General features: G+C 43.5%; 1 protein-coding gene across 4 annotated transcripts; it reads left to right on the plus strand.

Annotated features, from left to right (window-relative positions):
• Positions 1–683: 683 nt before the first annotated feature.
• ELK4 (ETS transcription factor ELK4) lies at positions 684–25089 on the plus strand. 4 transcript variants are annotated; one of them, XM_058039740.1, is made up of 9 exons: positions 684–695; positions 13971–14186; positions 16497–17426; positions 20113–20229; positions 22657–23647; positions 23691–23711; positions 23776–24217; positions 24387–24473; positions 24536–24594. In XM_058039740.1, exons 2-5 carry the CDS (start codon positions 13980–13982, stop codon positions 22753–22755), a joined length of 1353 nt encoding a protein of 450 aa, XP_057895723.1. In that variant the 5' UTR covers positions 684–695; positions 13971–13979; the 3' UTR covers positions 22756–23647; positions 23691–23711; positions 23776–24217; positions 24387–24473; positions 24536–24594. The 4 variants fall into 4 exon arrangements, with proteins under 4 accessions (XP_057895723.1, XP_057895722.1, XP_057895721.1 ...); XM_058039739.1 differs by having other exon boundaries at positions 22657–23796; positions 24369–24473; XM_058039738.1 differs by lacking the exons at positions 24387–24473; positions 24536–24594 and having other exon boundaries at positions 22657–23915; positions 24064–24132.
• The last annotated feature ends 882 nt before the right edge of the window (positions 25090–25971 follow it).

Genomic DNA, 25971 nt, shown 5'->3' on the forward strand with positions numbered 1-25971 from the left:
GGAAGGGTTCGGAACCATTCGGGAACGGTTCGGAACCGGTTCGGGGCCACTCGGGTTCGGTCCGGGGCTGGTCTAGGGCTGGTTCAGAGCCACTCGGGGTCGGTTCGGGACCATTCGGGATCGGTTCGGAGCCATTAAGGGCCTGTTCGGGGCCCATTCGGAGCCATTTCGGGGCCATTCGGGGCTGGTTCCGGAGCCCTTCGGAGCCGGTTCGGGGCCCCTTCGGAGCCGTTCGGCGCCCGCTCGGGGCCCGTTCGGACCCAGTCTGGGGCCATTCGAGGCCATTCGGGCCCGGTTCGACGCCGGTTCGGGGCCGGGCCCGGGCACATGGCCCGGCCCGGGCACCGGGACCGCGCGTCCCGCCCGCGCCCTAAGCCCCGCCCCTAACCCCGCCCCTCGCCCTCAATGCGCCCTCCTATTGGCCCGCGTCCTCTCGCTTACGCGCTCCGATTGGCCGACCCCCGCGAGCTCCGCGGGCCCGTGGGCGGAAGCGGCGCTACGGCGGCCGCGGAGGGTCCGTCCCGCGCGCGCGCCCCCGGCCGTGTGGAAGGCGGCCGCCCCGCGCTGCCCGCCCGGCTCCGCCCGCCCGCCCGGGATGCGGCCCCGGCGGCCGCGCCGGGCATGAGGGACGGCGGGGGGGCCGCGCCCAGCACCGGCACCCGACGGCACCCGGGCACCGGCGGGGCTCCTCCTCGGTGAGCGGGGGCGGAGGGCTCGGGGGGAGCGGCGGGCCGGGCTGCGGGGTGCGGGCGGTGCCGCCGGCGCTGCCCCTCGGGACCCGCTCCGGGCACGGAACCGGGCTGGGGAGAGCCGGGGCTGGGCTGCGATCCGGGCTGGAGCGGCTTCGATCCGTTCTGGGGGGGCTTGGTGGGATCCGGGAGGGTTTTGGGTGCAGGAATCGATTTTTTGGGTCCAGGGGTTGTTTGGAGTCGGAGTTTGGTTGGTGGCATCCGGGAGATTTTGGGATCCAGAGGTTGGGTGCTGGGACCCGGGAGGTTTTGGGATCCAGGAGATTTTTGGGTCCAGGAATTGTTTTTTTGGCTCGAGGACTTGTTTGAAGTCTGAGGTTGGTTGGTGGGATCCTGGAGATGTTGGGATCCAGAGGCTGGCGTGTGGAATGCAGGAAATTTTTGGGTCCAGGAATCGATTTTTTGGGTCCAGGGGTTGTTTGGAGTCAGAGTTTGGTTGGTGGCATCCGGGAGATTTTGGGATCCAGAGGTTGGGTGCTGGGACCCGGGAGGTTTTGGGATCCAGGAGATTTTTTGGGTCCAGGAATTGGTTTCTTGGATCTGGAGGTTGTTTTGAGTCTGAGGTTGGGTGGTGGTATTCTGGAGATTTTTGGGCCCAGGAATCGTTTTATTCGCTCCAGGGGTTGTTTGGAGTCAGAGTTCAGTTGCTGGGATCCAGGAGATTTTGGGATCCAGAGGTTGGTTTGTGGGATCCTGGAGATTTTTGGCTGCAGGAATTGTTGTTTTGGGGTCCAGATGTTGTTTGGAGTCAGAGTTTGGTGGGTAGGATCCTGGAGATTTTGAGATCCTGGAGATTTTTGGGTCCAGGGGTCCTTTGGAGTTGGAGGTTGGTTGGTGGAATCCTATAGATTTTGGGATCCACAGGTTGGTTGGTGGCAATCAGGAGATTTTTGGGCCCAGGAATTGGTTTTTTGGGTCCAGGCAGTGTTTGGAGTCTGAGATTGGGTGGTGGGATGCAGGAGGTTTTGGGATCCAGGAGATTTTTGGGTCCAGGAATTGGTTTCTCGGCTCGAGGACTTGTTTGAAGTCCGAGGTTGGTTGGTGGGATCCTGGAGATGTTGGGATCCAGAGGCTGGCGTGTGGAATGCAGGAGATTTTTGGGCGCAGGAATCGATTTTTTGGGTCCAGGGGTTGTTTGGAGTCAGAGTTCGGTTGGGGGGATGCAAGAGATGTTGAGAACCAGGAGAGTTTTGGCTGCAGGAGTTGTTTGGATCCAGGGACAGCTCAGTGAAATCCTTGGGTTTGTTTGGGTCCAGGGATTCCTTGGTGAGATCCAGGAGATTTTTGGGTCCAGAAATTGGTTTTTGGGATCCTAGGGTTCCTTGGTGGGGTGCAGGACATTTTTGGGTGCAGGACATTTTTGGGTGCAGGACATTTTTGGCTACAGGACATTTTTGGCTACAGGACATTTTTGGCTACAGGACATTTTTGGGTGCAGGACATTTTTGGGTGCTGATTTTTGGGTGCAGATTTTTGGGGTACAGGGCATTTCTGGGTGCAGATTTTTGTGTGCAGGACATTTTTGGGTGCAGATTTTTGGGTGCAGATTTTGGGTACAGATCATTTTTGGGTGTAGGACATTTTTGGGTGCAGATTTTTGGATGCAGGACAGTTTTGGGTACAGGACATTTTGGGGTACAGGAGATTTTTGGGTACAGGACATTTCTGGGTGCAGATTTTTGGGTACAGGACATTTTGGGGTGCAGATTTTTGGGGTACAGGACATTTTTGGATGCAGATTTTGGGTACAGGACATTTTTGGGTGCAGATTTTTGGGTACAGGACATTTTTGGGTGCAGATTTTTGGGTACAGGACATTTCTGGGTGCAGATTTTTGGGTACAGGACATTTTGGGGTGCAGATTTTTGGGTGCAGGACATTTTTGGGTGCAGATTTTAGGGTGCAGGACATTTTTGGGTGCAGCCTTTACAAGCCGATCCCAGCCATTGTTTGGATCCAAGCTTTGCTTATTTGCCTCCAACAGCTGCTGGGTTTTTTATTTTAATTCCTCACCACTATTTTATTTTTTTTCTTTTTTTTTTTTTTTTCACTCCCCTGTCTGAACTGGGTGGATTCCTGCCCACATCAATAGGGGAGGCAGAGGAGAAATTATGCAAATCCTGCAAATCCTGCTTTGGATTTGCTGTTCTCTCATCATCCTCACACCTCCCATACCTGAGTTCCACCTCCCTCCTTCCCTCTCCATCCCCAAAAATTCCCCAGCAGGGCTGGAAAACCTCCAGAGCTCTGCTGGATTTATATTTTAAAATATTTTTTTTTGAAATTTCTATTTTGTCTGGATTTTTATATTTTTTATATTTCGAATTTGAATTTTTGAGGAGCAGCTCCCGAGCAAGGCTGGGTTTGCTTCGGAGGCTCCACTCTAAGGGAATTTAAAATTCTGCTAAAAAAATTCAAAAATTAAAATTCAAATTTAAAATTCTGCATATTTAGTTTGAATTTATTGTTTAATTACTTTATTTTATACATTGAAGAGGCTTTTTCCTGGCATTTCACCTGTTTTGGACAGTAGGTTTGTGGATTTTTGGACATTAGGTTTGTGGATTTTTTAGGATTTTTTTGGACAGTAGTTTTATGGATTTTTGGGTTTTTTGAACAATAGGTTTGTGGATTCTTGGACAGTAGGTTTGAATGTTTTAGGATTTTTTTGGACAGTAGGTTTGTGGATTTTTTGGGGTTTTTTGTACAGTAGGTTTGTGGATTTTTGGACAGTAGGTTTGTGGATTTTTTTAGAATTTTTTTGGACAGTAGTTTTATGGATTTTTTGGTTTTTTTGGACAGTAGGTTTGTGGATTTTTGGGTTTTTTTGACAGTAGGTTTTTGGATTTTTTGGGGTTTTTTTGGACAGTAAGTTTGTGGATTTTTGGACAGTAGGTTTTTGGATGTTTTGGGTTTTTTGGACAGCAGGTTTGTGGATTCTTGGACAGCAGGTTTGTGGATTCTTGAACAGCAGGTTTATTGATTTTTGGGGATTTTTTTTGACAGCAAAAATTTTCTTTCTAAAATTTCCCCCCCCCCCAAAAAAAATCTCTCTCTGAAATGAATTCAAATCGCTAAAATCCAATCACCCCTCAGGTGAGTGCCGGCCCTGGGGGCTGGCAGAGCGTTCAGGGAAGGTTTTTGTGAACATTTGGGATTTCTCTCCCCGTGTGCCTGACACGGGGATTTCGCCCGGGCTGTTTATTTTTATTTTTAGGGTCTCTGTGCCTGTTTGCAGGCAATAGTTGTTCCATCCCCATGACAACAGGGCTGAGTGTACCACAAACATTGTTCCAGGGGAGCTTCTCCAGCTTCACTCGCTTTTCCTTTCCACCCTCCAGCAGGAATTTAAAATTAGGATTTTTTTTCGGGGATGAGAGGGATGATTTTCCATCCAGCAGAAGGATTGTGCCTGTGCAAGGCAATTTAATTTAATTAATTTAATTTAATTTAATCTGCTGTTGTAAACACTGGGCCCAGATGAGGAGGAAGTGAGTGTAATCTCCTCAGGAGCTTCCAGGAAATCTGAGGTTTTTTTTTTATGGGGAGCAAACCCATCAAAGGATTTTTGCTTTTGAAGTTTCCCATCCCCTCTCCATGTCCTAAACCTTCCCTGGTTTATATCCTGAACCGTCCCTTGTCTTGTATCCTAAAAAATAAAGGAGTTAGGGAAGGAATGATGCTGATCCAAGTGTGGAAAATCAGGGGAATTAATAATTCCATTGTCAGGGATGGAGGAGCAGAGGGGTTGTGGCAGCTGCAGGAATGACACAAAAATGGCTTTAAAATCCCATTTTCCTCCCGTTTTCCATTAATTTATTATCAAATTATCGTTATAATTTGGAATAAAAGGGGGTCTTTTGTGTCAGGGGTAAAATACCCCCAGAAATCTTCTGGGCATGGAAATCCTGATTGTTGTCATTGTTGCCCTTCATGGTTTGTTCCTGATTTATGTATTTATATGATTTAAAATCTCCTTTTCCCCCTCTTTTCCATTCATTTATTATCAAATTATCATTATAATTTGAAATAAAACGGGGCCAGGATTAAAATACCCCAAGAAATTTGCTTGGTTTGTCTGCTGCCACCTTGAGTCCCATGGAAATCCTGATGTCATTGTTGCCCTTCATGGTTTGTTCCTGATTTATTTATTTATATGATTTAAAATCTCCTTTTCCCCCTCTTTTCCATTCATTTATTATCAAATTATCATTATAATTTGAAATAAATTGAAATAAATTGAAATAAAAGGGAGCCCTTTTTGTGTCAGGATTAAGATACCCCCAGAAATCTGCTGGGCATGGAAATCCTGATGTCAGTGTTGTCCTTCATGGTTTGTTCCTGATTTATTTATTTATATGATTTAAAATTCCCTTTTCCCACTGTTTCCCATTAATTTATTATCAAATTATCATTATAATTTGAAATAAAAGGGGGCCAGGATTAAAATACCCCAAGAAATTTGCTTGGTTTATCTGCTGCCACCTTGAGTCCCATGGAAATCCTGATGTCAATGTTGCCCTTCATGGTTTGTTCCTGATTTATTTATTTATATGATTTAAAATCTCTTTTTTCCCCTGTTTTCCATTAATTTTTTATAAAATTATCATTATATTTTGAAATAATTTGAAATAAAAGGGGCCCTTTTGTGTCAGGATTAAAATACTTCCAGAAATCTGCTGGGCATGGAAATCCTGATTGATGTCATTGTTGCCCTTCATGATTTGTTCCTGATTTATTTATTTATATTATTTAAAATCTCCTTTTCCCCCCTGTTTTCCATTCATTTATTATAAAATTATCATTATAATTTGAAATAATTTGAAATAAATGGGGCCCTTTTGTGTCAGGATTAAAATACCCCCAGAAATCTGCTTGGTTTATCTGCTGCCACCCTGAGCCCCATGGAAATCCTGATATAATTTTGTTCCTGATCTTGGTCAATCCAAAAAAAGCCAAAAAACACTGAGGAAAAACTAGAAAATACAAAAAAAAAAAAAAAAAAAATTGATTTCTCAGGATTTAAAAGCTGAAACAGTTGGTTCCTACCCCTCAGATTTTTGCTGAAACACCTAAATTTCATCTCAAACAGCTCAAATTTTCAGCCAGGGAGCCAAAATTTATTTTGCAACATTTGTTTTGAGTTTAAGAAGAAAAAAAATAAAAAATAAAAGAGAGGTTTGGAGTGGGATTAAGCAATAAAAACTCTTATCATGAGGACATCCTTCAGCATTTCCTTCCGGGGAACTTCCTGCCTTGGCTGCTCCCTCACAAAAATCTGATTTTCCTGCCTGGATTGAGAACAGCAACAAAGAGAAAACGAGAATTTATTAAACTCTGAGGTGTTTTTTCTGTATTTTTCATTGATTTTTGTCATTTATTTGAGATGATTTGGTTGGTTTACCACCAAAAAGCTGCCAGGAGTTGGGATTTTTTAAGAGTGTTTGGAATTCTGCGTTTTGAACTTGAATTCGTTGTTTAATTATTTTATTTTACACATTTAAGTGGCTTTTACCTGGCATTTCACCTGTGTGTGTTCTGGAAAAGGATTTAATTTCTTCCTGTGCTTCCCACCATATCAGAAAATGGAGTTTTGGGCAGTAAATTTGTGAATTTTGGGGTTTTTTTCTTCAGGAAATGGAGTTTTGAACAGTAAATTTGTGGATTTTTGGGTTATTTTTCATGAGGGAATGGAGTTTTGGACAGTAAATTTGTGGATTTTTGGGTTTTTTTCATCAGGGAATGGAGTTTTGGACAGTAGATTTGTGGATTTTTGGTTTTTTTTTCATGAGGGAATGGAGTTTTAGGGAGTGGATTTTGGGTTTTTTTTTCATGAGGGAATGGAGTTTTGGACAGTAAATTTGTGGATTTTTGTCTTTTTTCATGAGGGAATGGAGTTTCGGGCAGTAAATTTGTGGATTTTTGGTTTTTTTTTTTGACATTAAGCTGTTTCTAAAATGAATTAAAATTGATAAAACCCTAAAATACCAATTCAGGTGAGTCACAGTACCGAGAGCTGGAAATCTTTTAGGAAAAGTTTATTAGGAGTGGAATATTATTGATAAAATATTTGAATTTTTGAATATTTGAATTGAATGAAATATTTGTCGCTTGGGTTTATTTTGATACCCATTTTAACTGGACACTTCAGCCATGTCAGGGATCTGACAACCATTTATTTATTCATCAATTTCATCAATAATAATTCATTTATTCAACAAATAACTATTCATTTATTTAATTAAACAAACAGAGGCGAAAATCCTGCTCAGGTTTTGAGGTTTTTAGTGTGGATTTGGGTCTGTGACCTCCAAATTTCTCCTTGCCCAGCTCTGTTTGTTTTCCTGGGCAGGCACCAAGGCCTTGTGTGCACAGCAAATGTTGCGCAACAGAGCAGGAATTGTCGGCTGCTCACACCCCAAAGTGCCCAAAAATCCCTGGGAATGCCTTTGGGAAGGGGCAATCACTGCCAGGTCTGCTCTCCTGCAATTTCCTGATTTTTTTCTGATTTTTTTTTTTTTTTCTGATTTTTTTCTAATTTTTTCTTAATTTTTTCTTAATTTTTTCTTATTTTTTCTGATATTTTTCTGATTTTTCTTAATTTTTTCTGATTTTTTTCTGATTTTTTCCTTATTTTTTTCTTAATTTTTTCTTAATTTTTTTCTGATTTTTTGTGATTTTTTGTGATTTTTTTGTGATTTTTCCTGATTTTTCCTGATTTTTTCTCCCTGATTTTTTTTCGTGATTTTTCCCTGATTTTTTCCCCCTGGAATTTTCTGATTTTTTCCCTAGAATTTCCTGATTTTTTTCCTGATTTTTTTCCTGATTTTTCCCCTGATTTTTTTTCCTGATTTTTTTCCCTTTTTTTTTCCTGATTTTTTCCCCTGATTTTTTTTTCCCTGAATTTTTTCCTGATTTTTTTTTCCTGGTTTTTAATCCAGACGCAGAGACAAAAGGGCCCCCTTTTATTTCAAGTTATGATTATTGGAGATTTATTTCAAATTATTGGAAAGGACCCCCTTTTATTCCAAATTCTAAAGATTATTGGATATTATTTGGTGTTGAGTCACAGGAAATCTGCCAGAGAACCTTGAAGGCAGGGTTAGGCCAGGCCTAAACCTTAACCCTGACTTTTCTCCTTTATCAGCGCGCACAGAGGGAATATTTTGATTTTTTTTTTACGCCACATTTCGGGCAGATCCAACCCTATAATCCCACGGAGGGGATTACAAATCCCAAATGTTGGATTTTCGGGATAAACTCGTGCAGAGCTGAGCGGCGGCAGGGGAGGAGCTCGGGGTTTTCGGGAGCTCTGTGCCAAAGCGCGGCAGCTCCAGGGTCACCCGTGGGCGTGGAGAAGATCTCAGGACAATAATAGAGCTCATTTTAGCTCTGTTTTAGCTCTGTTTTAGCTCTATTTTAGCTCCTCGTTACAAAGCAGAGCTGCCCTCTGCCTCCAGCAACTATTTTTTTTCCGGCTGCTCGCACGGTGCAGGAAGGGGAAGGCTCTCAGCTTCATTCCCTTCTGGCTTTTCCTTTATTTTACCTCCTTTAGGAGGGGAAAAAAACCTTCACAAAAGGACGGTGTGGAGTGGGGTGTTGGTAATTATTGGTGTGCTCATCCTGGAGGAAAAGGAGTTTTGGGAGGGGTTTTGTGCTGTGAGGGGATTTGAAAAGTTGAAGTGTTGTTTACAAAGTAAACTGAGAGAACATTTCACCCTCAGCCATGAGGGGCAGGGGGTCAGCTTGGAATTAACAGCAAGGTGGAACTTCAAGGAAAGCAGAACAGCAGTTCAATTCTGGGATGAAAACTGCATGGATTTTTAGCAGGAGACGTGGATAAAAGCAAAAAAAAAAAAAAAAAGCCTTGGGTCAGCTTGAATTTAACAGCAAGGCAAGGTGGAACTTCCTCAAGAGAAACAGCCCCATAAAATAACAGCAGTTCAATTGTGGGATGAAACTGTGTGGAGTTTCAGTAGGAGGGATGGAAAAAAGATTTTAAAAAAGCCTTGGGTAAGCTTGGAATTAACAGCAAGGTGGAAGGGAAGCAGCCCCATGAAATAACTAACACCAGTTCAATTCTGGGGTGAAACTGTGTGGATTTTTAGCAAGATGGGTGGGGAAAAATTAAAAAAAAAAACAAGCCTTTGCCACTGTGCAATCCTGTTGCTAATGTGATTTCCACGTTGCATCAATTTTTGCTGCAGTGCTGCTGGAGATGAACTGAGCGTGGGAATTCTCACTGAGCTCGGTGTGCCTGCTCCCTCTCAGCTCATCCCAGAGCTGTGACAGCTCTGCTGGGTGACAGAGCCCAACCCAGCTCATCCCAGTGTTCTGCTGGGTGACAGAACCAACCCAGCACATCCCAGTGTTCTGCTGGGTGACAGAACCCAACCCAGCTCATCCCAGAGCCCTGCTGGGTGACAGAACCCGACCCAGCTCATCCCAGAGCCCTGCTGGGTGACAGAACCAACCCAGCTCATCCCAGAGCCCTGCTGGGTGACAGAGCCCAGCCCAGCTCATCCCAGTGCCCTGCTGGGTGACAGAGCCCAACCCAGCTCATCCCAGTGCTGTGACAGCTCTGCTGGGTGACAGAACCAACCCAGCTCATCCCAGAGCTCTGCTGGGTGACAGACCCAACCCAGCTCATCCCAGAGCCCTGCTGGGTGACAGAACCCAAACCAGTACATCCCAGTGCTCTGCTGGGTGACAGAACCCAAACCAGTACATCCCAGTGCTCTGCTGGGTGACAGAGCCCAACCCTCGTGCTCTCCTCTCCACCGCGTGTGGCTGCACCATCCCCCAGGATAACACAGCCCCAGCGTTCCCAGTTTGGGATAAATTGGGGTAAATGGCAGCACCAAGCGGTTCTGGAAGGGTTTTGAGGTGTTTTCCTGCTCCCTAAATCCTGTATGGATTTTTAGGGTATTTTCCTGTTTCCTAAATCCTCTATGGATTTTCCTGGTCCCTAAATCCTGTATGGATTTTTTGAGGTGTTTTCCTGGTCCATAAATCCTGTATGGATTTTTAAGGTGTTTTCCTAAATCCTGTATGGATTTTTAAGGTGTTTTCCTGGTCCCTAAATCTTGTATGGATTTTTTTGAGGTGTTTTCCTGCTCCCTAAATCCTGTATAGATTTTTTAGGGTATTTTTGGATTTTTTAAGGTGTTTTCCTGCTCCCTAAATCCCGAATGGATTTTTTGAGGTGTTTTCCTGGTCCATAAATCCTGTATAGATTTTTTCAGGTGTTTTCCTGGTCCATAAATCCTGTATGGATCTTTTTAAGGTGTTTTCCTAAATCCTGTATGGATTTTTAAGGTGTTTTCCTGGTCCCTAAATCCTGTATGGATTTTGTGAGATGTTTTCCTGGTCCCTAAATCCTGTATGGATTTTTAAGGTGTTTTCCTAAATCCTGTATGGATTTTTTAGGGTGTTTTCGGATTTTTTGAGGTGTTTTCCTGCTCCCTAATTCCTGTATGGATTTTTAAGGTGTTTTCCTGCTCCCTAAATCCTATATGGATTTTTTAGGGTGTTTTCCTGCTCCCTAAATCCTGTATGGCTTTTCCAGGCTCCTAAATCCCGTATGGATTTTTTGAGGTGTTTTCCTGCTCCCGAAATCCCGTATGGATCAGCTGGCACAGCGCAGAGAGCTGTGGGAAGAGTGTCAAGCGCAGCCTCCAGTTTCTTCGAGTGCTCCGTAATTAATTAGGGCAAGCAGGGAGTTGTGCAGTAATTAACAGGGAAAGCACCTCGGGGCTGTGGGTGGCCTTCCCTCGGAGATTGTTGCTTGTAATTGCAGCAATTTCCCTGCCTGCATCGATGTCACATCACCGGCGTGTGCCACGAGGCAGGGATTCTGCACAAGGGCTGCAGTGCCCGAAAGGTGCCCAGAAAGGTGCCCAGAAAGGTGCCATGCCGTGGGGCACCTGGTTTTCCCCAGAGCTGTGTGTGAGCTGTCAGCTCTGATCCTGTCCCAGCGCTGCCCGAGCGCTCTGCACACCGTTCCCTGCCTTATTTAGGGCTGGCTGAGCGTGCTGGGCACTAATGGGATTGGAATAAAAGGATTTGGGATGAGCTGCCAGGGCAGGCCGGGTACCAGGGGCAGCACCCAGCACCAGCCTGGCTCTGCTGCCGTGGCTTTGGAGATTGGGATCGGGGTTTGAGTATCTTGGGATTAATGTTTGAGTATCAAACTCACCCAGATGGATCCCCTGGACCCCCTTTCCTAGGGGAAAAAATATAATGTATATCCAATATTATATATATCCAGTGTTACTCACTATGCCATGAATGGTAAAAAAAATAGGGGAAAATATAGTGTATATCTAATATATGTATATTATGTATATATATGTGTATATGTATATATATACATATATATACACACACAATATATATATGTATATTATGTGTATCCAGTGTTACTCACTATGCCAGAAATGGTAAAAAAAATAGGGGAAAATAGAGTGTATATCTAATATATTATATGTGTATTATGTATATATATGTGTGTATATATATATATACAGAGTATATATACAGTTTATATATATACATGCATATATATATGTATATACATGTGTGTGTATATATATATATACAATATATATATATATACAATATATATATGTATATTGTGTATATCCAGGGTTATTCACTATCCCAGAAATGGTAAAGAAATAGGGAAAAATATAGTGAATATCTAATATATTATATGTATATTATGTATATATATGCGTTTATATATATATATATACAGTATATATATATATATATATGTATATACATGTGTGTATATATATATATATATACACAATATATATATATACAATATATATATGTATATTGTGTATATCCAGGGTTATTCACTATGCAATAAATGGTAAAAAAATAGGGAAAAATATAGTGTATATCTAATATATTATCTGTATATTATGTATATATATGTATATATATATACACACAGTATATATATGTATATATATGTATATACATGTGTGTATATATATACAGTATATATATATATATATATATATATATATATACACAATATATTATGTATATTATGTATATCCAGTGTTACTATTCCAGAAATAGTAAAAAAATAGGGAAAAATATAGTGCATATCTAATATATTATCTGTATATTATGTATATATATGTATATATATATATATATACAGTATATATACAGTATATATATATATGTATATGTATATACATGTGTGTATATATATATACAGTATATATATATATACACACACAATATATATATGTATATTATGTATATCCAGTGTTACTATCCCAGAAATGGTAAAAAAAATAGGGAAAAATATAGTGTATATCTAACATATTATATGTATAATATGTATATATATACAATATATATATGTATATTATGTGTATCCAGTGTTATTCACTATGCCTGAAATGGTAAAAAAATAGGGAAACATATAGTGTATATCTAATATATTATATGTATATTATGTGTGTGTGTATATATATATATATATATATATATATATATATATACCCAGTATATATACAGCATATATATATATGTATATACATGTGTATATATGTGTATATACAGTATATATATACACAATATATTAGGTATATTATGTATATCCAGTGTTAGTATCCCAGAAATGGTTAAAAAATAGGGAAAAATATGGTGTATATCTAATATATTGTCTGTATATTATGTATATATATATGTATATACACACTGTGTATATATATATATATATATATATATATATATATATATATATATATATACACACACAATATATATATGTGTATATTATGTATATCCAGTGTTATTCACTATGCCTGAAAACTGAGGGGAATTGAGTTGTTTTGGCTCTGGTTCCTGCTTGTGCTGTGGGAGCAGGAGGGAAAATCAACAACTTTAGAGCAGGAATGAACTGGTATCCTAGAAAGTCTCAGCCTAAATCATTGATATCAGTCCTGGAAAATCCCAGCCTAAATCATTGATATCAGTCCTGGAAAATCCCAGCCTAAATCATTGATATCAGTCCTAGAAAGTCTCAGTCTAAATCATTGATATCAGTCCTAGAAAGTCTCAGCCTAAATCATGGACTGGGTAATACATGGCAGGGATGGAGAGTCGAGCAAAGGCCGCGTTTGGAATAATTTTAATTTAGTTTTGTGTTTACTCTCATTAAAAAAACCAGGGTTGATACGTGGAAAAGAAAGATTTGAAGGGAGATTGGGGTGATTGAGAGGCTGGAATGGAAACTGAGGGGAAATTGAGTTGTTTTGGCTCTGGCATGTTCCTGGAGCTGTGCAGTTCCTGCTTGTGCTGTGGGAGCAGGAGGGAAAATCAACAACTTTAGAGCAGGAATGAACTAGTATCCTTGAAAATCCCAGCCTAAATCATTGATATCAGTCCTAGAAAGTCTCAGCCTAAATCATTGATATCAGTCCAATAAAATCCCAGCCTAAATCATTGATATCAGTCCTAGAAAGTCTCAGCCTAAATCATTGATATCAGTCCTGGAAAATCCCAACCTAAATCATGGACTGGGTAAGACATGGCAGGGATGGAGAGTCGAGCAAAGGCCGCGTTTGGAATAATTTTAATTTAGTTTTGTGTTTATTCTCATTAAAAAAAAAAAACGAAAAAAACAAGAAAAGAAAGATTTGAAGGGAGATTGGGCTGATTGAGAGGCTGGAATGGGAACTGAGGGGGAGCTGAGTTGTTTTGGCTCTGGCATGTTCCTGGAGCTGTGCAGCTCCTGGTTCTGAGGTGGGAGCAGCAGAAGGAGGAGCTGAGGGGGTGCTTTGATCCCTACCTGGCTGTACCTGAGCTCTTTCTCACCAAGCACCACAGGCCAGAGTGGGTGAACATGGAACAACTTGGAAACATTTTTTTTATTTTTTTTTTTTGGGGGGGGTAGTGACTCACTGCAACTTACCCAAAGTGACCTGATTTAGTTAAATGAGGCTAAATATAACCCATGTGAAAAGTACTGACATGTGGGAGGAGACGCCAGAGTTGGCACTCAGCCCCTCACTTCTGCAGGGAACATCTTTCACGACTGGTGACTAATAATTTTTTACTCTTGCTGCCTTTGGAAATAACAATCCCTGCTCCATTTTTTTTTTTTTTAAATTATTTTTCCTTTACCCCCTTGTAGGGGAGAGAAATGAGGGAAATGCCGCGGGCTTAACCTTGCTTTGTGAATTGCAGCTCTCTGCTATGGACAGTGCCATCACCCTGTGGCAGTTCCTCCTCCAGCTGCTGCAAGAGCCCCAGAACAAGAACATCATCTGCTGGACCTCCACCGACGGGGAATTCAAGCTGCTGCAGGCAGAGGAGGTGGCCAGGCTCTGGGGGATCCGCAAGAACAAGCCCAGCATGAACTATGATAAACTCAGCCGGGCGCTGCGCTACTACTACGTGAAGGTAGGCTGGAAATCCTGCTCCAATCCTTATCCTCTGAGCTAAGGAGCTTTGTTCCCTCCTCCTCCTCCTCCTCCTCCTCCTCCTCCTCCTCCTCCTCCTCCTCCTTGCTGTGCTGGGTTGAAGGAAGTTGAGCTGCTTTGTTTAAAGGTGCTTGGTTGGTTTTTAATTTCGTTTATCGCCGCGCTGTTTCCTCCTCTCCGGTTTATGTTGGGAGGTTCTGGTGGCTTTGCTCATCCAAATTTGCCTTTGGATCCTCATCCCCCTTCCACAAATACACACCCAGCAAGGGTTAAAATCCCAGTAAAGCACAGGAAGAATTTTAAGGGTTAAAATCCAGCTAAAGCACAGGGAGTTTTAAGGGTTAAAATGCAGGTAAAGCTCAGGGAGAGTTTTAAGGGTTAAAATCCAGCTAAAGCACAGGGAGATTTACACACACCCAGCAAGGGTTAAAATGCAGGTAAAGCACAATGGAGACTTTTAAGGGTTAAAATCTGGGTAAAGCACAGGGAGAGTTTTAAGGGTAAAATGCAGGTAAAGCACAATGGAGACTTTTAAGGGTTAAAATGCAGGTAAAGCACAGGGAGAGTTTTAAGGGTTAAAATCCAGCTAAAGCACAGGGAGAGTTTTGCTGCTTTGTGTTGGGAGGTTCTGGTGGCTTTGCTCATCCAAGTTTGCCTTTGGATGCTCATCCCCCTTCTAAAAATACACACCCAGCAAGGGTTAAAATGCAGGTAAAGCACAGGAAGAGTTTTAAGGGTTAAAATGCAGGTAAAGCATGGGGAGAGTTTTACGGGTTAAAATGCAGGTGAAGCACAGGGAGATTTACACACACCCAGCAAGGGTTAAAATGCAGGTAAAGCTCAGGGAGAGTTTTAAGGGTTAAAATGCAGGTAAAGCACAATGGAGACTTTTAAGGGTTAAAATGCAGGTAAAGCACAGGGAGAGTTTTGCTGCTTTGTTTTGGGAGGTTCTGGTGGCTTTGCTCATCCAAGTTTGCCTTTGGATCCTCATCCCCCTTCTAAAAAAAAACACCCAGCAAGGGTTAAAATGCAGGTAAAGCACAGGGAGAGTTTTAAGGGTTAAAATCTGGGTAAAGCACAGGGAGACTTTTAAGGGTTAAAATGCAGGTGAAGCACAGGGAGAGTTTTTATTTCACAGGAAGAAGTTTGAAGCTGCATTAATTTAACAGAGAATCTATAGGAGATACTGAATTAATATTTCACCTGGTTTAATTCCCACTGTATCTTACCCAGAATGATGAGTGTTCTGCTTGAAAAATATTTGTGGAAATTCTGTTTGGTGTAGTCAGAAATGGTAAAAAAATAGGGAAAAATATAGTTTATATAATAGAGTGTATATAGGGAGACGATGATGATGGAGAGCCTGAACATTGCACCACTTCCAGATCTTTTTGCAGCTTTCTCTTTACATTTATTCCCTTCAAAACAAACATTTTCCATCCCTAAATATTTTTATTTTCTCTGTGTATTTCACCTTCACTCTGCCCACTGTTTTCAGCCCAGCAGAGTAAGAAGCTTTTGTTTATCCAACATCCTGGAGTTTCTCACCTCTGTTTCCCTTTATCCCGTGTGTGAGTGGAGCAGACAAAAATAACCCCCAGTTTCTGAGGAGCCCGGAGCAGGTGGGAGGAGGGAGCTGGTGCTCATCGCTGGGTGCCACAAATCTGCTTTTGGCACTGAGAGATCTCAGCAGCAATCAGGGAGTGATAAATAAGGATAATTCCCAGTGCAGAGTGTGTGTGGCATTTCGCTGAGGAGCAAAACAAGTTTGACAGATGCTGTTCTGTGGTATTGAAATAACTGATTAGCCTGCGTTCTGCTGACGAGTTCAGCTGCTTATTTTCCTTTATTATCATCTTATTAAGAATAAAGGTGGTTTGGTTTGAAGTGCAAGCTCTCAGTTCTGCAGTCCTGGAGAAAACCTTTAGCAAGTTCTGTTAAATTACCCATAGTGCACCCAGCTAAGTGATCCTTGCTGGGAGTAAAGAGCATTTTTTTTTATATTAATCAGAATTTCTTGGCATTTTTTTAAGCTGTTTTTAGTATGTTTAATGTCAGGTTAAGCTCACCTGTTGCAGTGTTTTGTCTGCCAGCTCCGAGAACAGAACTGGAACACTCAGGGTGTTTTTAAAACAGGAAAAGAAGAAACATTCTCTTTTTTTTTATTTTTTTTTCCTTTTGGCTGAAAGATTACAGACTTTAATTCCTCTGCCTATTTTAGGCAGCGTTTGCAGGAAGAAAATCAATCCGGAGAAAGATCTAAATATACTTTTGTCTTCTTCCCCACCAGAACATCATCAAGAAGGTGAACGGGAAGAAGTTTGTGTACAAATTCGTGTCCTACCCCGAGATCCTCAACATGGACCCGCTTGTGGTGGGCAGGATGGAGGGGGACCCCGAGGTGCCCGGCTTTGGGGAGGTCCCCAGCGCCCCCAAGGAGGCCGAGAGCTGCGGCAAGGAGAAATCGCAGCCGTGCGCCAAGTCCTCGAGCCGCAACGACTACATCCACTCAGGCCTCTACTCCTCCTTCACCCTCAACTCCCTCAACTCCTCCGGCGTGAAGCTCTTCAGGTCCATCAAGATTGAGAACCCGGCCGAGAAGCTGGCGGAGAAGAAACCTCAGGACGCCGCCCCTTCTGTCATCAAGTTTGTCACCGTGCCCTCCAAGAAGCCGCCCTCCGCCCCGCTGGTGTCGGCCGCCTCGGCCGTGGCCGTCACCTCCGCGGCCTCCGCCGCCCCCGGCGCGGCCTCCTCGCTGCCCCTGGGCTCCGAGGAGACTCTGCACACGCTGGAGACTCTGGTGCTGCCCAAGCTGAGCGTCCCCGAGGCCCCTCCGGCGCCTTTGCCGAGCCTGAGCGCCAGCTACGCCCCCACGCCCCCCGTCGCCTCGGTTTCCCCCGCGCTCCAGGCGCCCTCCACGCCGCCCTCGCCGCCGCTGAGCTCCAACCCCGAGCTGGACATTGACACGGACATCGAGTCCGTGGCCTCCCAGCAGCTGGAGCAGGCCCAGAGCCTGCAGCAGCCGTCCCCAGAGCCCAAGGAGCAGCAGGATTCAGCTGGGCTGGAGAAGGAGTTCGCCAATCACCTCTCCAGAGCCAAAAAACCCAAAGGGCTGGAGCTGGCCCCCACCCTGGTCATCACCGGCAGCGACCCCAGCCCGCTGGGCATCCTCAGCCCTTCCCTCCCAACCGCTTCTCTGACTCCAGCACTTTTCTCTCAGGTGATCAGATCTCCCTCAATTCCCTTCCTGGTTTCTTTCATTTCTTATTTTTTTTGTTTAAACTAACAATAGTGATGATGTTGTGCTTGAAAACAGCAAGTGGGAAATGAAGAGTGCGAGTGGGAAATGAAGAGTGTGAGTGGGGAATGAGCAGTGCAAGTGGGAAATGAATTGAAGAGTGCAAGTGGGAAATGAAGAGTGCAAGTGGGAAATGAATTGAAGAGTGCAAGTGGGAAATGAAATGAGTAGTGGAAGTGGGAAATGAGCAGTGCAAGTGGGAAATGAAGAGTGCAAGTGGGAAATGAAATGAAGAGTGTGAGTCGGAAATGAGCAGTGCGAGTGGGAAATGAGCAGTGCGAGTGGGAAATGAGTAGTGCAAGTGGGAAATGAAGAGTGCAAGTGGGAAATGAAGAGTGTGAGTGGGAAATGAATTGAACAGTGCAAGTGGGAATTGAGTAGTGCAAGTGGGAAATGAGTAGTGCAAGTGGGGAATGAATTGAATAGTGCAAGTGGGAAATGAAGAGTAAAAGTGGGAAATGAAGAGTAAAAGTGGGAAATGAAATGAATAGTGCAAGAGGGAATTGAAGAGTGCGAGTGGGAAATGAGTAGTGGAAGTGGGAAATGAGTAGTGCAAGTGGGAAATGAAGAGTGCAAGTGGGAAATGAAGAATGCGAGTGGGAAATTAATTGAAGAGTGCAAGTGGAAAATGAAGAGTGCAAGTGGGAAATGAGGAGTGCAAGTGGGAAATGAAATGAAGAGTGCAAGTGGAAAATGAAGAGTGCAAGTGGGAAATGAGCAGTGCAAGTGGGAAATGAGCAGTGCAAGTGGGAAATTAATTGAATAGTGCAAGTGGGAATTGAGCAGTGCAAGTGGGAAATGAAGAGTGCGAGTGGGAAACGAAGAGTGCAAGTGGGCAATGAAATGAAGAGTGCAAGTGGGAAATGAAATGAGTAGTGCAAGTGGGAAATGAAGAGTAAAAGTGGGAAATGAAATGAGTAGTGCAAGTGGGAAATGAGCAGTGCAAGTGGGAAATGAAGAGTGTGAGTGGGAAATGAAATGAATATAGTGCAAGAGGGAATTGAAGAGTGCAAGTGGGAAATGAAATGAGTAGTGCAAGTGGGAAATGAGCAGTGCAATGGGAAATGAAATGAAGAGTGCAAGTGGGAAATGAGCAGTGCAAGTGGGAAATGAGCAGTGCAAGTGGGAAATGAGTCGTTCATTGTATGCAGAGCTTTGAAAGTCAGGGTGTCACTCCCTGCTTGGTTTTTTTTTATTTAATCAAGCAGAAATTTGGTGTTAATTCACCCCAAAGTGTGCTCAGGTGCTGGGCGTGAGGGGACAAAACCCAAATGAGCTCCAGAAGGATGGGGAAGGCTGGAATTCCATAGAGGAAGTTTGGAATTCCATAGGGAAGGGCTGGAATTCCATGGGGAAAGTGTGGAATTCTGTGGGAGAGGCTGGAAATCTAGGGGGAAGGCTGGAATTCCATGGGGAAAGCTGGAATTCCAGGGGAAGGGCTGAAATTCCACAGGAAGGGCTGGAAAAGCTGGAATTTCATGGGGAGGGGCTGGAATTCTACAGGAGAAGCTGCAATTCCTTGGGAAAAGCTGGATTTCCATGGGGAACGCTGGAATTCTTTGGGAAAAACTGGAATTTCCCTGCTGGGATTCCAGGCTGGAATTCCACAGGAAGGACTGGATTTCTTCCCCTGCTGGAATTCCATGGCGAAAGGCTGGAATTTCCATGCTGGAATTCTGTGGGGAAAGGCTGGAATTTCCATGCTGGAATTCCATGGGGAAAGGCTGGAATTTCCATGCTGGAATTCCAGGGGAAAGACTGGAATTCTGTGGGAAAGGCTGGAATTTCCCTGCTGGGATTCCAGGCTGGAATTCCACAGGAAGTACTGGATTTCTTCCCCTGCTGGAATTCCAGGGGAAAGGCTGGAGTTTCCAGGCTGTAATTCTGTGGGAAAGGCTGGAATTTCCATGCTGGAATTCCATGGGGAAAGGCTGGAATTCTGTGGGGAAAGGCTGGAATTTCCCTGATGGAATTCTGTGGGGAAAGGCTGTAATTTCCATGCTGTAATTCTGTGGGGAAAGGCTGGAATTTCCATGCTGGAATTCTGTGGGGAAAGGCTGGAATTCTGTGGGGAAAGGCTGGAATTTCCCTGATGGAATTCTGTGGGGAAAGGCTGGAATTTCCATGCTGGAATTCCATGAGAAAGGCTGGAATTTCCATGCTGTGATTCCATGGGGAAAGGCTAGAGTTCCGTGTGGAAAGGCCGGAATTCCCTGTGGAAAGGCCGGAATTCCGTGTGGAAAGGCCGGAATTCCGTGTGGAAAGGCCGGAATTCCCTGTGGAAAGGCCGGAATTCCATGAGGAAAGGCCGGAATTCCATGAGGAAAGGCCGGAATTCCCTGTGGAAAGGCCGGAGTTCCCTGTGGAAAGGCCGGAATTCCATGAGGAAAGGCTGGAATTCCATGAGGAAAGGCCGGAGTTCCCTGTGGAAAGGCCGGGATTCCGTGTGGAAAGGCCGGGATTCCGTGTGGAAAGGCCGGAATTCCCTGTGGAAAGGCCGGAATTCTGTGTGGAAAGGCCGGGATTCCGTGGGGAAAGGCCGGGATTCTGTGGGGAAAGGCCGGGATTCCATGGGGAAGCCTCTGACCGCGCTCTCCTCCGCCTGCAGACCCCCATCCTGCTGACCCCCAGCCCGCTGCTCTCCAGCATCCACTTCTGGAGCACCCTGAGCCCCGTGGCGCCGCTGAGCCCCGCACGCCTGCAGGGCGCCAACACCCTCTTCCAGGTGAGACCCTGCCCGGGGAATGCCATTGTCCAGGGGTTCCCCTTTTCCCAGGGACTCCCCTTTTCCAGGGAATCCCATTCCCAGAGATTCCCATTCCCCAGGGAATGCCATTGTCCAGGGGTTCCCCTTTTCCCAGGGGATTCCCCTTTTCCCAGGGGTTCCCGTTCTCCCAGGGGTTCCCCTTTTCAGGGAACTCCCATTTTCCCGGGATTCCCATTCCCAGGAATTCCCATTTCCCAGGGATTCTCAGAGATTCCCATTTCCCAGGGGTTCCCATTGTCCAGGGATTCCATTTTTCCCAGAGATTCCCATTTCCCAGACATTCCCATTTCCCAGACATTCCCATTGTCCAGGGGTTCCCCTTTTCCCAGGGATTCCTGTTCCCAGGGATTCCCATTTTCATGGAGTCCCATTCCCAGAGATTCCCATTCCCAGGGATTCCCAGTCCCAGCTCAGTCCCCGTTCTCTCAGGGGTTCCCCTTTTCAGGGAACTCCCATTTTCCCGGGATTCCTATTCCCAGGAATTCCCATTGTCCAGGGATTCCATTTTTCCCAGAGATTCCCATTTCCCAGGGGTTCCCATTTCCCAGGGGTTCCCATTGTCCAGGGATTCCATTTTTTTCCCAGGGAATGCCATTTTTCCCAGGGACTCCCCTTTTCCAGGGATTCCCATTCCCCAGGGAATGCCATTGTCCAGGGGTTCCCCTTTCCCAGGGGTTCCCCTTTTCCCAGGGATTCCTATTCCCAGGGATTCCCTTCTGCAGGGATTCCCCATTTCTCCAGGGATTCCCCTTTTCCAGGTAGTCCCATTTTTCCCAAGGATTCCCATTTTTCCAAGGATCCCCATTTTCCAAGGATTCCCATTATTTCCAGGGATTCCCATTTTTCCAAGGATTCCCATTATTTCCAGGGATTCCCATTTTTCCAAGGATTCCCATTATTTCCAGGGATTCCCATTATTTTCAGGGATTCCCATTATTTCCAGGGATTCCCATTTTTTCAAGGATTCCCATTTTCCAAGGATTCCCATTTTTCCAGGGATTCCCATTTTTCCAGGGATTCCCATTATTTCCAGGGATTCCCATTTTTCCAAGGATCCCCATTTTCCAGGGATTCCCATTTCTCCAGGGAGTCACATTTTCCAGAGATTCCCATTCCCATTTCCCAGGAATTCCCATTTTTTCCAGGGATTCCCATTTAGAGAGAGATTATTTTCCTTTTTGTAAGTCTGTTCTTCCTGTAAAAATTTCCTCCCTGTAACTTTTTTTTTTTGGTTGAGATTTTCTTGAATTTTCAAAATTTGCCAGGGATTAGAAATTTTAGAAAATTCTCCAGGGATTCCCCTTTTTTCCAGGGATTCCCTTTTTTCCAGGGATTCCCATTCCCAGGGACTCCCATTTAGAGAGAGATTATTTCTCTTTTTTAGATCTGGTCTTCCTGTAAAAATTCCCCTCTTGTAACTTTTTTTTGCTTGAGATTTTCATGAATTTTAGAAATTTTCCACTCTATTGATTGCTCCAATCATCCCTGCTGAAAAATATTAATTAACCTCACAACTAAAAACATGAATTAATCTCACAACTAAAAACATTCATCTCACAACTTAAAATATTAATTAATCTCACAACTAAAAATATTAATCTCACAACTAAAAATATTAATTAATCTCACAACAATGAGGAGAAAAAGTGTGTGTTTGATCTCAGTTTTTGATGGTTTTTATGGAAGAAATAATAAAATTCACCCCTGTGAGGGTGGGGAAATTGCCCAGGGAGGCCGTGGCTGCTCCTGGATCCCTGGAAGTGTCCAAGGCCTGGAGATTTTTTATTAAATAGGAAAAAATTCTCTATATTTAAGAGAAAAAATCCTCCTTTAGTTGTAATTCTGGTGTTTTTCCCTCACACTTCCACTCTGCCACTGGAATTACCACTCTGGCACTGGAATTGCATTTGCTGCCTGAATTTGCTGTGGTAAAAGGTAGAATTTAACCAATTTAATTAATTTTTTATTTAATTTCATTGAAATGAAAGAATTTAATGGAATTTTCTGGGTTGGGATCTGTCATCTCCACGGAGATGAAGGCAGTTCCTCATCTCTACCACAAGGATATAAAATAAACAATTTTATTGGAATGACAATTGATATTTCAGCTTGGAAGCAGCTGATAATTAACTGAGGGGTGATTTAAACCCTTGTTTTCCTCAGAACTTGGATTAAAATCACATTTTAATGAGGATATGGGGTCATTTTGACACTGCTTGGCATTAAAATTAAATTAAAAATGAGAAGAGCATCCTTGGAATCTGGGATGGTTTGCTTTGTTTTGTTGTTATATTTGGGTTTGGTTTTTTTTTTTTTTGTGCACAGATATGGAAGAAACATTGAATTAAAAATATTTTTTTTGATGATTCTTGTTTTATTTTTCAGTTTCCATCCGTGCTGAACAGTCATGGCCCATTTACCCTGTCTGGGCTGGATGGACCCTCCACCCCCGGCCCCTTTTCCCCAGACCTGCAGAAGACATAGCACAAGGAATTCATCCATCCCTGCACAAGGACACAGCAAGGCAAGCACGGGACATTATTTCTTTTTTTTTTTTTAAAAACAAGCAGTTTGTAATTCCACTGAGATTCTCAACACTTGGAGTTGGAGTTGTTGCCATTCCCGAATCCAAAAAAAAAAAAGACAAAAAAAAAAGCCTTTTTTGTGCAAAAATTCCCCATTTTTTTGGAAGAACCCAGGTTGGGAATGTATATGCAAACGCCTTAATAGGAGCTGCAGCTCCAATTTTTTTTCTCCTCCTCCTCACTTTGGAAAAATTTTTTTCCCTGCATCCAAAAGGGATTTTTGGGTGGTGTTGCAGCGACTGAGCCTGCACAAACAGCACCGGAGGAGGTTTGTCTCTGTGACTTTTGGAAAAAAAAACAAACAAAAAAACAAACAAAAAACAAACAAAAAACAAACCAAACCCTCTGTTCTTCAGCAAGGAGAACCCTGAATCCTGATGGAAGCTGGAATTCCAGGAAAAGTTTGGGAATATTGGAGTTTGTGCTGCCAGCTCTGCCCTGAGGGCGCCACAACTTTTGTGCAGCAACAAAAGCACCAGAACTTCTCTGCTGCCTTTGTCTTTATTTGTATTTTATTTTTATTTTTTTTTTCTTCTTCAAGGATTTATTCCAGATTTACATCCAGGACAATTCTGTGGAGAGAAGATTTGGGGCTGGATTTTGGGTATTTCCCTTCCCACGAGGGGTGGGATGAGCTCCTTTCGCTTCTCACAGACTTTCAGTGCTGGAGTCCAAACATTTCTTGTGCCACAGCCTGGGAGCTCCATGCTGGATCAGCAGGATGGGAGGATTTTATCTGCAATTTTGGGGTTTTCTTGCAGTTCTGGGAGGTTTTCCTGCAGTTTTGGGAGGTTTTTCTTGGAATTTTGGGAGGTTTTCCTGCAGATTTGGGAGTTTTCCCTGCAGTTTTGGGAGGTTTTCCTGCAGTTCTGGGAGGTTTTTCTGCAATTTTGGGAGGTTTTTCTTGGAATTTTGGGAGGTTTTCCTGCAGTTTTGGGAGGTTTTTCTTGGAATTTTGGGGGGTTTTTCTTGCAATTTTGGGAGGTTTTCCTGCAGTTTTGGGAGGTTTTTCTTGCAATTTTGGGGGGTTTTCCTGCAGTTTTGGGAGGGTTTTCCTGAGTTTTGGGAGATTTCCCTGCAGTTTTGGGAGGGTTTTCCTGAGTTTTGGGAGGTTTTCCTGCAATTTTGGGAGGATTTCCTGCAGTTCTGGGAGGTTTTCCTGCAGTTTGGGAGGTTTTTCTTGCAATTTTGGGAGGTTTTCCTGCAGTTTTGAGGGGTTTTCCTGCAGTTCTGGGGGGTTTTCCTGCAGTTCTGGGAGGTTTTTCTTGCAATTTTGGGGGGTTTTCCTGAAGTTTTGGGGTTTTCCTGCAGTTTTGGGAGGTTTTTCTTGCAATTTTGGGGGGTTTTCCTGAAGTTTTGGGGTTTTCCTGCAGTTTTGGGAGGTTTTTCTTGCAGTTCTGGGAGGTTTTTCTTGCAATTTTGGGAGGTTTTCCTGTAGTTCTGGGAGGGTTTTCCTGAGTTTTGGGAGGTTTTCCTGCAGTTCTGGGAGGATTTTCCCTGCAATTTTGGGAGGTTTTTCCTGAGTTTTAGGGCTTTTCCTGCAGTTTTGGGAGGATTTCCTGCAATTTTGGGAGGTTTTTCTTGGAATTTTGGGGGGTTTTCCTGCAGTTCTGGGAGGTTTTACTGCAGTTCTGGGAGGTTTTCCTGCAGTTTTAGGGGTTTTCCTGCAATTTTGGGAGGTTTTTCTTGCAATTTTGGGAGGTTTTCCTGCAATTTGGGAGATTTTCCTGCAGTTTTGGGAGGTTTTTCCTGCAGTTTTGAGGGATTTCTCTTGGGTTTTGGGGGACTTTCCTTGGTTTTGGGGGCATTTTCCCTGGATTTAAGGGGAGGTTGCTGTCTGACTGCAATTCCAGAGCCCAGCATTAGTGTTGCTCTTCTTCCCCCACAGCTCTGGAAAATTTTCCTGCTTTTCCCCACATGGAAAACTCTTTTTCCCAGTTTTGCAGTGGAACTGTTGATTTTGGGGTTGTTTTTTAGGCCCAAACCAGGCCGAGGGTTTAACCTCCTGGTAAATCAGTTTTTGCCTCCTTGCTGTGCTGGATTCCTGATTTTCCAGAGCCAGTGGGGGTGAGATGGAATTTGCAGGTGGATTTTCCTCCACCTCAGGAGGCCTTTTAAGAAAACTGAGGGGCGAAAAATGAGAATTTTTCCTCTCTCATCCCCTCAGTGTGGATTTTCGGGCTGTGGGTTTGTGTCTTTCCACATCAAGAGGTTTTTCCCCATAAAAATCCCCAGAAAATGGATGGAAACTTCTCTTCCTTCATCATCCTCAGAGCAGAGGGAGATTTTATTTTCCCCGTGCAGCACCAGGAGCTGGCAGAGTTTGCTGTAAATAACTGCACCTATTCCACGGAAAACTCAAAACTTTCCCAGAGTTTTCTTTTTTTTCTGCCACTTTTGCAGGCTTGGAATTCCCTTTAAAAGCCACAACACCCAGGATTTTTTGATGTTTCCCTTTCTATATCCTGACATTGAAAAACACCAAAAAAAAAACCCAAAAATCCCCACTTTTGTGTATTCCTGATGTGACAGGTGGGTGGAACATTTTTTTTATTTTTTGGGGCATTGTTCACCTGCCCAGGGGGAAAAGTGGGAGGAAAAAAAAAAGATAAAAAAATTCAATTTTCAGGTGGAGAAGCAGGGAGTGAGCTCAAGGAGGCAAAAAATGCTTCACATTTTGACATCAGCACCTGCAGGAGGAAATTCCTGCACCAGCAGCTTTTAAAATGTGCAATATTGAACCTTTTTTATTTTCATTTTATTTTTAATTTTTTTTTTTTTTGGAACGTGGGAGCGAAGCTGGGGCTGATCACAGAGATCTGGAATTATTATTTTTGTTTTTAATTTTGCTTTGCGTGTTCGGAGCCCGCTCTGGGAAATTTCTGGAGCTGTTTGTAAATAAATTGCAGCACTTTGCTTGGTTCAGGTTGGTTCGATGCCTACCAAATAATAACTTGGACTTTTTTGACATTTTGCAGGCTGGGATTTGAATTGAAAATTCATCAGTGAGCACTAAAAAAAATTTGCAATTTAATTGCTTCCCTTTCCCCCTTTATTCCCTTTGTGGAGAAAAGCCAATTTAGCTGTTGTAAAATTAATTGTGCACTTAATTGTT

This window comes from Melospiza georgiana, chromosome 23, assembly GCF_028018845.1.
Source record: "Melospiza georgiana isolate bMelGeo1 chromosome 23, bMelGeo1.pri, whole genome shotgun sequence".
NCBI classification, from domain to species: Eukaryota; Metazoa; Chordata; class Aves; order Passeriformes; family Passerellidae; genus Melospiza; species Melospiza georgiana.

Bases quoted from the DNA above. Each gene is read 5' to 3' on its own strand.
- ELK4 (XM_058039739.1), top strand. From the start codon at position 13,980: ATGGACAGTGCCATCACCCTGTGGCAGTTCCTCCTCCAGCTGCTGCAA. The intron at 14,187-16,496 runs GTAGGCTGGAAA...CTTCCCCACCAG, and splicing joins TGCGCTACTACTACGTGAAG to AACATCATCAAGAAGGTGAA. The intron at 20,230-22,656 runs GTGAGACCCTGC...TTTATTTTTCAG, and splicing joins GCGCCAACACCCTCTTCCAG to TTTCCATCCGTGCTGAACAG.